Raw genomic sequence first — 13,353 nt, 5'->3', positions numbered from 1 at the left:
AGGGAAAGGCTTCCTATTTTAGTAACCTTATTGAATGGATGTCTATGCATTGCATATGTAACATAATATAACCTGGGAGACAGCACAGAAACGCAATTGTGTGTTGTCAAAGGTGGACTTAAAGGGCAAGATAAAGCATAAAAAATATAATACAGCTTGGCAGAAATCTGAAAAGTCATGTTGGTCTTCAGATCACGTATCTCTCAACAACTCCTGCAGCAAATATCCAGTTGGAACTGAAGCTGGTAGACACAACTGAGTGCACCTGTATGAAAGGCGTATCCTGAATGTTGAGCTTCTACCTGATTCTCACAAAATCTATAAAATTACTTCCTATAAAATCAATAGAAAGAATGGGTAAATGATGACCATCATAAAATATGAGTGTCTTAATTTCAAGAAGATACGGGAAAATGGTTTATTAAATAGCCACACTGCTAATACCTTTGTGCTCAAAACAGCTATATGAAGGAAGATAGGCTGTTGTTAAATAGAGGGTGTGAATTTTCACAGGCAGAGGGACCTGTGTCCCTGAATCTAAGCTCTTTATAGCATGGACCATAGTGATACTAATCACTTTATTAGAATAACTTATTGTAAGTCCGTGTGCAATGCTCTGCAATTAGAATGAGTACAGACTCTGCACAAGGATCTGGTTTTTCCATGTTTACACTGGCAGAAAGTCAGGCAGCCCTCTGTGAGCTCTGGTTACTTGTGGAGGAAGAGCAGCAGTTCCTCACATCGCTGTTGCTGCCAGTAACAAGGAAAAGGTAAAAAAAAAATGGTTTTGGATCAAGTGAAGCACTTTTGTTTCAAGCTTTTTAACCCTCTTTAGCCCCAGTTTATAAAATTGGACAAATGCATAAACTGAAACATGGAAACATGAGACTATTTCCTTTCAGGAATGTTTTAGGGTGGTCTTAGAGTGTTTCTTCAGTAATTACATTTTTCACCTGACAATTGTATCTATTTCTGCTGCTTAGCACTATTTATAAGAAACTGAGTCTTCCCAAAGGGAGGATGCTTGGTGAAATGCATTCTCACTGTGTTCTTCTTCAGCAGTGAGTCACCATCCTTCAGCAGTGATTGATGTCAGGGGAATCTTTTAACATTGTTAATAACTGCATTAAAGTACTTAAGTCACAATATTATTAAGTCTCTTGGAAAAAGGGCCAGTGGGTCATTTGTGGGGAAGAGGTAGTCTCTTGCATGCTGTGACTTTAGGGGAATGAGAGAGTGAGAAGAGGTAGGGTCTTTTTTCCCTGGTTTCTCCACCGCGTGGGAGCTAGGGCGAAGAACATTTTTTTGTGCTTCCTTTGGGGTATGGGATGCCCCATCTCGGCATAACTCCTTGCTGGAACCACTGGTTCCCCAAAACCCTACGTACATTAGATCTGAGCTGGCAGGCTGCTGAGGAGAGGCAATAGCACTGCGACAGCTGGTGGTTTGGGTGAGGGAAGCATAGCGCGTGTCCCAGCTGTAGAGGAGGGGAGAGGAGAGGATGGAGAGAGAAGCGTGGTTGGTTGTGTTCTACAGGTTATGTACAAAATAAGGCACAAGTCTAGAATGCTGTAGTAATACCGCATTTTGTGTACATTCACTTGCTGTTTAAGCCTTTTAAATATGTCACTGCTTCCAGCCGCTTCTGAAATGGTAACATACAACACACACACAATACAGAGGCCTAAAACCAGGTGAGATGAATATTACCCAACACAGATCAGCTTCCTCCAAGAACAGAGTTTCTCTGCTCCTCTCCATCAGGTTCTAACCTGTAGATGTTCCTGCCTTTGGTTTTCTTCTAAACAGGGTGTCAGCTCGCAGCAGCCCATCCGTCACTGGTGCCAGGCTGCACCTTAACAACGCTACACGCAGACCCACATCTGACCGCAGTCTTTTCCACTAAATTTGTTATTACTTTAACATTGTTTTCTACCCAACCTAGTGATGGGTGTAAGTTCAGGACATCGTTGAAAGTAGGCTGAACTCATCACCTGTCAAATTGCGGCCCATTTGTTAGGTGTTGCTTCTGGGGTTATACCATGTCTAGGAGGGATTAACTTGGCACAGACAAGTCACCCTTTACTGTGGTATTTTCTAGCTCAAAGGCTATGAATAATGACCGAGAAAACACAGAGACTGGTTTTTTGTGGGGAAGGGTCCACCAGGGTACAACAAACCTTTTATTTTAATCTGGGAGTCATTTTTGGCTTGGTTTCTGAGACACTGATGTGGACTTCCCCTGGCTTGTAACTTTTCCTTATGTGGCCTGTCATAGCTTAGCTAATGTCACTCCTCATTATAAATTATTTACTCTTTGTCTCCCTAATCTAACCCTTAGATGAGCTTCGAGACCCCATTCTTGCATATTTTTGCATCATTTTTGTAGCTGCCACCTTCATGCTTTTAAACAAAGCTCTGCACAGTATTCTCATCATCTTGCATTAGCATTAGGCAATTGCCATGGTGGCTTTTTGCAGTTAAATTTGTTGGTTCACATCTGGCTGAAAATTGGGTTTGTTAAATGAGTATTGATATATTTCCATCTCATCTTGGACTTTGATCTACTCCATTTTTCTCAGAAGAAATGTAAGCATCCAACCACCAAATCTGGGATTTGGATTCCACTGGCAAATCCTAAATTGACAGTTGAAAAAACTTCACCGTTATCGGGAAGGATTTGCCCTCCTGTCTTTTGGCAGCAGAAATAAGTGTTACCTGTTCACTTCCTATTAATACATTTTTCACTGTGAAATATGAACTCAGTCTTCCTCCCCTCTTTCTGAACATATCAAAGCTCAGTTTTTAATTGAGGCTGGTGGTGTATAAACCGGCAGGCTCTATTTTCACCATTCTGCTGTAAGAAAACTGTTCCTATACCCTCCTTGGTAGCCTGTGTAAACAACCTAGTTCTGACCTTACATTTTTGTCATCTGAAGACCAAGACTAAAACTTGCTTCCTTGAGTTTCTCAAGCGCAGCATTCTGTGTGCATTGGATGGGATGGTACATTAGCATTCGGAAAGTTCGGGGGCCTTTTAATAATGTCTAGACCATATACAGGCTTTTCTATGAAAATTTTGTTCCTGTCCATTGTTTACTAACTGGATTTGCGATGAATTCCTACTTACCGTAGTCCATCAGTACACTTTGCTTAGCTTACCTCTTCAGAGGTGATTTTACTTGAAATTCACATTTGTATACCTTTATATACCCAGCAGCTTTTGTCGTCTGAAAAAAACCTAATTGGAAGCTCTGACTGTGGTATTTTTTTTTTTTTTACTCCCAAATCAAAACATGGTCTGTGTAGATTTTTACATTTTCGGTTGTCTGTGTAGGTGGTAGTCTTCGCTATGTGTTGTAGCTTTTAGCGTAACATATGAACCACTGAATGCAAAATGATAACTAAGCCCAGATTACTTTATTGCTGGGAGAAAGAAAGGCTTGTTTGAGGCTTTACAGTTGACATTACAGATTTAACAGTTATGCGTCATTAATAGTTGATAACCTTATTTTAACCTTAATTTGCATGCATCGAGACAATAGTACAAGCAAGACTATCATTACACTGCAACATTAGCAGATCATTGTATGACTAAGAACTTAAATTTAAAATGGCTTCACAGAGCATGCTGAGTAGAAGAATGCGGCTGATCTCCAGCTCTGCTTAGGAAAAATACACTTGCATGAACTGAAAGAAACAATTTGACATACTAAGAATTGCCTTTATTACTGTTACTCAGCTGTTTGCCAGCAGTTGGTGAAGGAACAGAATAGTGCTTACTCTTTCCAGCTCAGTTTTGTTCAAGTATTAGCACGCAAATAAATAATACCTCCAAATACATAAGCTTTAAATTCTTCATATTCTAATAAAAAGCACTCTGAAATTTGAGCATCTTCTGCTTCCTGAAATACAGAGATAAAAGAGCAAACTCTCCTCTCGCAGCACCCCAAATCACATAAAAAAATCGTTACTATTCTAGTGTATCACCCAAATTTGAATAATACATTAAAAATTATATGATATTACTGGTCAGCGTTTTCCAGTCTATGCTCATATTACAGAATATATTATTGTGATTAATGTACAGCTTTTTGCATTCAGCATTAATTGATAAATATGTCATTTTCTAGGTCTACTATATAATGCGAGTATCTATACATCAAAGATGACAAATATTGCACAACTTATTAGGCTTAGGCACAGGGCCATTTGGTGACAATTAAATTCCTTAATAAATATTTGGTTTTCTGTAAATTTAGGTAATGTTTTCTTGTGGTTAGTATTTGTCATAGTTCATGAACTAAACAGAAGTAAAAGAACCCTTTTTTAGAAACATAGTATTTTAAAAAGCCAGAGCTATTTTTACTATATGTTCCAAAGAATAACTGAGGCACATTTGGCCCAGTTTCAAGGAGTGACAAATTTTCCTGTGGTACCTGAAATCCAGTCAAGAGAGGACAAATAGAGACTATAGAAGTAGACTAACATATAGAAAACTAAATGCTTTATGTTTATTTGTAATGCTTTCAAGTGCACATATTATCAAACATAAACTTACTGTTGTGCCTAGCTAAATTCTTTTCTGTAACTAGATTTGTGGGGTGTGTGAAATGAGACACATGATGAGTATAATAATCAGATTATGTGTATTTAAATGTTTTCAGCATCTTTTACATTTTGTTAAAATGATGCCGAGTTCTTGCTGAATGTTTGAATTACGCTTATTATTCTAGATGCCTTCGTACAGCATCTGTTGTATTCAGGTATATTAAACTATATTTTATTTACTTGTAAACTAGAGAACATTATTTTTAAATTAGTATGCTAATCACAAAGCTTAATTGTACTGTACAAAAGATGCACGTTGGAAATTCAAAACCTCTTGAGTCATTAAAATTGCCAAGAACAAATTGAAAAACATTTTCTCCTTTTGATTAGAATCCATAGTATATGTTCATTTGTATAAACTATCTATGCAAGGAATTTAATCTTAATTTAATTCCGGTTTAAATGTTTTCAGTGCAGATTGTAAAAGCGCAGGAGTTTATTTGTGCTAACTGGACTAAGTTTAAACCATACCCAACACTTCCTGACACCATAGATATCTGCCAAATAGGAAGAAAAAGTAACACATCTTTCTGAGGATTTTGAAATACTAATATATAACATTTTGATATACATAATACTTTATTACAATCTAACATTGTACTGTTGTAACAAACTTGCAGGTTGACTGTTTCTCTGACAGCCACATCATTTCTTTGGAATAACATATTTTAAAATATTTTAAAAAGAAGACTCTGTGCTCACAATCCTTTTTTTCTTGTCCAATACGGTATTCAGGAACATTGTCATTCAACTAGAAAACATTCATAAAGCACATGTTTGAATGATTTACTATAAAACAACTTTTCTCCACGCAGGCAGAATTATTTTGCATTTTTCCATTTTCACAGTTGTAATCCAAATGGGACTTTTGAAAATCCAGCAAGGGTGTTAGAATTAGAGTGGCCTATACAGAAATATCTTCAGTTGTGATTTTGAATGTATGGTTGCGCCAATCATGTTTGCCAAAGCTAAAATTATGCCAGATACCCTGACTTTTTCCTTACTATGAAATTTAGATTAGATATTTAAGATCTAAAAGTTTTAAAGCTTAAGCATCAGATCTGGAAGAGACCAGGTCTGATGGTCATTTTCACACCTGCTTGCTGGTTTCAGAGCCATGCCTACAATACTACTTTTGCATGCTTCAGTAAACTTCTGAAAAGATTCAACAGCTCCATTTCCATCCTTGGAGATGCTCAGTACTGGACTGGACAGGACCCCAAGCAAGCTGATCTAACTTCGGAGTTGTCGCTGCTCTGAGGGACTCGGAACTGCCCGCACAGTTCCCTCGACCCCTCCACAGATCTCATGGCAGTCACTCAGACTGGCAGTATTTCTGCCAGTACTGGAGCTTAACAGGTTCTTGACCAAATCCCCTAGGCACGATAGTAATGCTACAACTAGATTAATCCAATTAATGTAGTTAATCTAGTTTTTACTGTGCTTTTTTAGGGCCCCTGATGAAAAGCAGACTTTGCGTTGTGCCCCATGGACTTCTCTTGGCATTCATTCTAAGGAGTACTTCACCATTTTTTGATGTTTGCATGCTATAGATAGATAGCCTATAGGCTTTCCCTTTCAGGTTTTACTTTTTCTCAAGTTGTGCACGTCCTCTGGCCTTCTCTAAATACTGTGTAATTCTCTGCTTTCACTCCTATTGCCGTACCTTAATCCTTATGAGTGTAAAAAAAGCCATCTCCTCCCAGCTTAATCCTTGCACGTAAAACTGACTTCTGTTTATGGTCCATGGCTAGGTCAGTCAGAGAGCAGGACTCACTCAGAGTGCAGGTAGAACTCGTGCAGTACAGGTACCCATGCTGCCACTCAGGCTTCCCCTACAGTCAACAGAAAGAAACGGGAACTGCGGGGGCATGACTTGTATGATCCATTTTTAAATGTCTACTCTGGGATGAGTAGACATGCGCTGCATCCTAAAAGCACCCACTTTCTTCTACTGACAGCAAAGGAGCCTGTGATACCTATCTATCTCAAGTGTGGGTAGCTGCACCAGTGGGCACATTTGGTCAGATGAATCACACCTTATTTTCATTTCTTCTCACAGTGCTCCTGGAAAAGTCAATTACATTATTTTTTCACGAAGCTCCAAAGCTTCTGACCTAGGAGAGTGGAGGAGAAGGCGCTTGACAGCAAGAGCCAGACTCATTTTCAGTTTCTGCCTCGTCACTAGAGAGGAACAACACTTACAGGGAACAATTCATCCCATCCTAAAGTAGACATCTAAAATAAGTCAGATTAATTGTGCCCTAGAAATGCCTGTCTCCTGCATTGTCTATGAAGAGTGCTTTAGACCAGCTAGGTCAGAGATGGGCATGAACATCTCAGTGAGATTAATTCTGTCCAGACTGTAAGGTGTTGGGACAACGACTATCTCGTCATGCTCATTAATGTCTCCTTAGGTTGTGTGTAAGGCAGTCTGTGCTGTTTTATATGTAGTAGTTGTGCATTGACTGAAAACCAACTTAAGGACTGTGAGCAAAGACAAATACTGAAGTGTGTCACATGGAAATTCTTCACCCTACAGGCTGTCAAACAATTTGGTTTTCATTCATACTGATGCTGATGATCATAGAGGAGTGCCGAGATACGAAACAAACTTGCAGATGATACTGAATCAGGCAGTGATGTGAAAAGTACACGGACGAAAGAAATAAGTAGATAGGCATGTACTCTGTGGGCAATATAGGGAAAGGAAGTAAACTTGGAAACCACAGGTTAATACGTGTGGGAGGAAATGCAAAGAGGTTCAGCCACAGAAGAGAAGCCTGGGAAGCAATAATACAGAAAGAGATGTATACAGATGACAAATGTCACAATTGTCAACAAATAAGAAGCGAGGTAGGACTTCGCAAGCAAAACTGGCAAGCAAAACAGGTTAACAGAAGGAAGGTCAAGTCAGTAAGCGGTCAGGTGCATACCTCTTCTTTACCTTTGTGATTGCATCCAAAACATAAAAGTTCAAATGTAATGTAAAAAATATTTTGGGGCTCATGGAAGCACCAAAAAGCTATTGGTAATTTCAAAAAAATTGTAAGATCACTGAAGGTAACTGGGGGAGAGAAGGGAAGATGGGGAAACTGAGTTGTGAGGTAGATGAAAATATAGACAGCTTGGCACACTTATACCTGCTGGATACAGATGTCAGTAACTCACTGCAATGTTAACACCATGCAACGAGAGAAACCGAGTTAGAGTGGTACTAAAATACATGGCCTGGAACGTGACACCCGTAGCCCAGGGAGCTCTGTTGGCAGCCCTGTTTTAGGTACTTAAGGAAAACAAGGCAGACATAGCATTAGAAAGTAAAGAGAATAAAAAATGAATATATCCTAGTACACGGACTAGTGTAAATGTCCCCATGGTTTAAACTGCTGCTGTTCTTTTAAAAACGGTTGATTCATGTTTTTTGTGAACTTAGATTTCAGTAACAGCTCTACAATACTGGGGGTGTCCCCTGTGGAGGGAGGTTCACATCCTCTAAGACACAGGACAGAACTGAACCCATTTATTCCCTATTTTAGGGAGGACTCTATTAATACAATGAAAACAGCTTCTTTTCCAAAATGAGCTTTTTTTTTTTCTTCCCCCTTCAGTCTTTAACATAGTGCTATCCCACCTTCTGTTCTGGAACGAAACAGCATGAGCAGATCATTCCAAGGGAGAATTTGGGGTCTGTGACAGCTAAGTGGAGGGACCTACCTCCTCGGGTTCATGTAGATTGAGTGTGTAATCCTGCATGCCCTGGGATCTCGGCCATAGGCGGTTGGGATGGGAGTGCTGGTTGTACTGCACCATTGGTCCCTTTGGCTGGGGGTCTGTGGAGTTAGAGGTGCTAAAAGAGAAAAGTCTGGCACTGACCGCTGTTCCTCCCCAGAGCAGGGTTTGGGCATTCGACATGTGCACCAGATCTGTAAGTCTCAGGAGTGCTCCCATTTCCACCAGGACAGATAAATCTCTGTAGCCCAGGCACACCTCTGTATGTGGTAATCTCTACTCGTTGTCTTAGCTCATCTTTCAGTTTGTTGGCTCTAGACTCTAGACTTTGACACAAAGATGTGCTGTAGATTAGCTGTTACCACTCAGAAACTAGCCTGTCGAGTCACTGTCTTTCCTCCCTCAAAACATCATTGTCCAGCATGAGCAAAAACTTGAATGGACTGTCAGAAATTATGGTTATTTATGAGCAACCTAATCTGAAATCCCAAGACATGGACTGGATGGAACAAGGCAGGAAAGGCAAGGAGCTAAACTAGATAGCCCAGCATGCCTTTTAGATTGATTCTGGAGGACATTGATCCACAGATCACTAAGAACTAAAACTCTACCACTTCTAAGTGCTCCATTAACTAATTTCCAGGAAGGTCAATGATATTGCTTAAAATTTTGTCATTATTGAACCATACCTCCAGTGATGTGGCCATCTTTAGTGTTATTAAATAAATTGTAAGAGTCTCCCAAGTTTTGTTCTTAGCAGTTTTCCTGTCCCACAAATGGCAACTTCCTTTATTAATTTTAAGGTTAGCTGGATAATGCGGCAGTGAAATGAAACACACTCTGGTTAAGGCTTCTACCTTCCGTCAGAGCCCATTTTCCTAAGACATTGGTGGTACAGCTTCTGAAACTGGCTCCAGGCTTGGCTCTGGGTGCAGGAGAGAAGCCATTTTACTGTCTGTTTCTGGACGTGGTTCGTTATTGCACGCGTTTCAACCGTCCATCCTCCGATTCAGCTGGATGACGGTTACCTTGGAGTGGCAGGTGGGCTCTCCATCAGTGGAGGAAGGAGCTTGGCAGTGGAAAAGCTGACGAAAGCATTTGTAAAACTGAAACAAAAACCAGACAATTCTAGACATAGTTGCTAGGCAGGCTACAATTCAGAACATCTCTGTAACAGCTTGGGGGCAAGGAAACGTGGTTTATTAAGCTCGTACTTTTTGCTCCAATAGGGAATAAATATTTTTTCACTGTGAATCCGTGTTTCTTCCTGTGTAAGACTAAAGTTCACTTAAATTTGTGGACTTTTCCTTTGAAATTGATATGCTTAGCTTTTCTGAGCGTAAAGCTGTAGAACAATCTAAAACACTTTCAGAACCTTTCATTTATGATAACAGAAGATTTAATCACAGAAGTAATTGTTTTTCAGTTACTTCACACATCAGGCACGGAAAAATCATTTTGATAATCTAATCATACGTAGCAAGGAGAACATAAGGTTCTTTTCATTAGCAAGCCATCGAAATCTGTGTTCCCAAACTGCAAACTTAACTTCAGAAAATGGCTTTGCTTAATTAACAAACCAAAATATTTTTTTACGTTGATTCATGTCACTTGTGAGAAGTATCCAAAACACCTTTGATGCTTTATGATTCCAAAGCTGTTGTACAGAAAAAAACAATTACATCAGTTCTCATTTGTAAGTGCAAAGTGAGTAGAATTAGTACAGCTGTCTCCTTTGAGAGTTGACAGTCATATTCAATGCATGGGGGTACCAGTAGTGCAACAAGCGTTTCAATACATTTTCTATATATTTTTATTTTTTAAATGAAACCTTAAAAAAATGGTGTCCAATGCTTACTCTGTCATTTTCCTTTCATATGGCTATGGGAAACAGAAAAGGATCCCAGAAGCTGTGATTGACGTGAAAGTCAATATCTGATATTAGTCCCTTTGAAAATGTGCAGCTGCAACAGCAAGTTTTCTCTCGTTTCAAAGCTATAAAGACCTTCTGTTAGTATGGATTTACAATTGTGCCATAGGAAAACAAAGTTTACATAAGCCCACCTATCTTCCTTCTGAATCTGTCCTGTTCTATTTTTGATCTTGAGCATGGGATAAGGAGAGTAACGGCATCTTAGGACTGCGCCTAAGGTCAAAGCGAACCTTTACCTGGCTTTAAACAGGAAATTAATTTCCATATGGCCTTTCTTAGCTGCTATTGACAGTGCTGATGACAGTCTGCCGTTGACATGTGGCAGGAAAAAATGGGTTGGCATGTTATGGATTGCTCCTTGCTGAGTAGGAGGTGGTCAGGGGCTTTTCCTCCTGACAGCGCTGCTCTAAGAAGGAATTCACCTTCCTCAGCCTCTCTCGGTGAGACTCTTCACAAAATTCTTAGAAGCTGTGGCCTTCTATGCTTCCACTACATGGCTGATGCTTCTCTGTATGTCCTTCTGGATGTATTTAGACTGCCTTCTTGGTAATGTCTTCCTGCCTGGAGAGAAGCAAGTGGATGGAAAAAGTGGAATTGGTTCAATTCTAGACTAAGAAAGACCAACATTGTAATAAGGTGGAGATGTTTCAAGGAGTACATTGATACCCTAATATTGCCAATGATCTGAATGAGCCATCCAAAAGTTGTCAAGGGAAGAAACATGGGTGATACTGGGCCATCTTTCTATTGTTTCCCCTTGCCATGGTGTACAAAAAATGAAAGGGAAATGATTCAGATTCTTCATAGCCTTGAAGATTAGTATGTATGTAAATATTTGCAAGACACAGATATCCAAAAGCACAGAGGAGAACAGAATGGGCATACCTGGAATTTTTTTATATCTGCTGTACGTGTCAGGTCAGAGTTTAGCTGTGGAAGTGGTAGAAGTACCAAGAAGAGCTCTGTAAAAACACCAGACAACTGCTCTGTGTGTATATGTGTGTTCTGTATTCTGCAAGTGAATGTAAAGACCTGGTCTGTCTTGCTAAATAGCTTCAAGAATTGATAATATACACGAAAAAGAAGAAAAGTGATCAGTTGACTCAAAAAAATTAGCATGCAGCTGTATGAGGTCCCCGATTCTTGTGGGGGATGTTTTGTGGACAGGATAGGGTAAATGAGGGGAGGTGGGAGAGAGCAGCCTTCTCGCTCAAGGAGGCTGATGGTGGTATGCAAGCCCTTTATAGGCTTTTTACTCTTTCCTTACAATTGTTGTTCTACCCCGTCGACTCTACAGGGATCGCAATCTTTATGTATCAGGGACAAGTGAAAGCTGCCTAATAGGAACTATCACTGCACTTAATTTTACAGAAGTAATACTTAAGGTGTGCAACACCAAAGGAAAGCGAGAAAGAAAAACAGATTGGGTGACTGCAGGAAAATCGCTGTGAGAAAGGTGAAATCTGGGGTTCATTTTTGTTTTCACTTTCTGCTCCAGGTATCCTCATCATGATGTCCATGTGTAACGAAGTGCACGTGTACGAATACATCCCTTCAGTCCGACAGACCGACCTATGTCACTACCATGAACTCTACTACGATGCGGCTTGTACCTTAGGGGCCTACCACCCACTGCTCTACGAGAAGCTTTTGGTGCAGAGGATGAACAAAGGTTTGCAGGATGATCTGTATAGGAAGGGGAAAGTCATTTTGCCAGGGTTCAAAGCTGTCAAGTGCCCCGAACGAAATAATTTCTCACACTTGTAGAAGAGAGTCCTTCAGAAACAATGTGCAATAAGGTACTACTGTCGTACTATAAACAAGAAGAGAATACTTGAAAAATGTATCTTAGACCAATCTAGTCTTGAGTCTATAAATTGTAATTAAGTAGCAGGCATGAGAAATACTTCTTTTCTAAGCCTGAGTATTTATTACTGCTTTGCAAATAGTTAAAGAAAAAAAAAAAAGGCTTAGCTCATGAAAGGTGCAAAGGACCTACTTAGGCAGAAATATAATGTATTGTGGGTGTGACTGTCAGAATTTGTCGGTGGTCTCTTATGCCACATATGCTAGACTGTAACCTTTTTTTTAAATGAACTTATTTAACTGTTAAACCTGGCATTGTGAAACAGCCTCTATTGTTCATGTACAGAGCAGCCAGTTGAACAATGCAGCGTTTCTCATGGCTCCATGGGATTTTCACACTCTCCGAGAATGAAGTATTCGCTACTCCGAGCTGTGCAGTCATTGACTAGGGTAGACTTTAATTCCCGTTCATATGCGGGCTCAGTTACAAGCCTTCAGCTGTACAGGGGGCCTTACGGTGGCTGTGAAGTCAGAGCAGATGGGAGATGGCTGTACACACAGCTAAACCAGTTAAACTACTGGGTGTAACTTTTGATGCCAGATCCCCATGCTCACACTGACTGCGCAGGGCAGAGGGAAAAAAGAAATGTCTCATTTCTTTAGAGAGCAACAAACATATTCGGAACCCATTCAGGAAAAAGCTCCCCCTGGGAGGCCTATCAAGAGGGTGTAAGTGAGGTGGAAATGATGCCTTCCCCTGGTCTGCACAGATAAAGAAGATCCAGAGAAAGCCAAGGGAGGCTGTGCAGCACTCACACATCACACTGAAAGCAAGCGTTGAGGGAGCTCACTCTTCTGCAGCAAAGATAGCATTCGGGATTACAGACGTCATTTGTTAGGTATTTCATTGGGATCCAAATCAAACTCACTTGTTCACAAGTTACTGCTGTTAAGAAAGTATAGGGAGTTTTCTGACAAAAGAAGAGGATATCAGCATTTTTTATTTAACGTTTGAAAGACTATACCCCAGAGAAGCTGTAATGCCTGCAAAAAAACTGACTACAGATTGCATATGGAGATCATTTGATATTTTCCTTCGTAACACACAATGAGAATATTCTCTAAGACACTTGTAAAAATCTGCCTGGTTGCTAATATATTTAAAGCATTATTTTCCATGGCAAGACTTGAGTTTCAGATTTTCCGAGTGGCAGGAGGTTAATGTTTTGGGGGTTTTTTTTTTCACACAACTGTACCCTTTCTCTTAGGGT

General features: G+C 40.0%; 1 protein-coding gene across 1 annotated transcript in view; it reads left to right on the top strand.

Moving 5' to 3' along the window:
• ST6GAL2 (ST6 beta-galactosamide alpha-2,6-sialyltranferase 2) overlaps window positions 1-12,722 on the top strand; it is a 24,226-nt gene extending 11,504 nt beyond the window's left edge. Inside the window, exon 5 of the mRNA XM_009326251.1 lies at window positions 11,775-12,722. Coding sequence (XP_009324526.1) covers window positions 11,775-12,043 — 269 coding nt within the window. The 3' untranslated portion in view covers window positions 12,044-12,722. The remainder of the gene's footprint in view (window positions 1-11,774) is intronic.
• Window positions 12,723-13,353: the final 631 nt, after the last annotated feature.

This window comes from Pygoscelis adeliae, unplaced genomic scaffold (genome assembly GCF_000699105.1).
Source record: "Pygoscelis adeliae isolate BGI_AS28 unplaced genomic scaffold, ASM69910v1 Scaffold156, whole genome shotgun sequence".
Taxonomy (NCBI): Eukaryota; Metazoa; Chordata; class Aves; order Sphenisciformes; family Spheniscidae; genus Pygoscelis; species Pygoscelis adeliae.
This window is presented reverse-complemented; position numbering and strand designations above follow the sequence as displayed.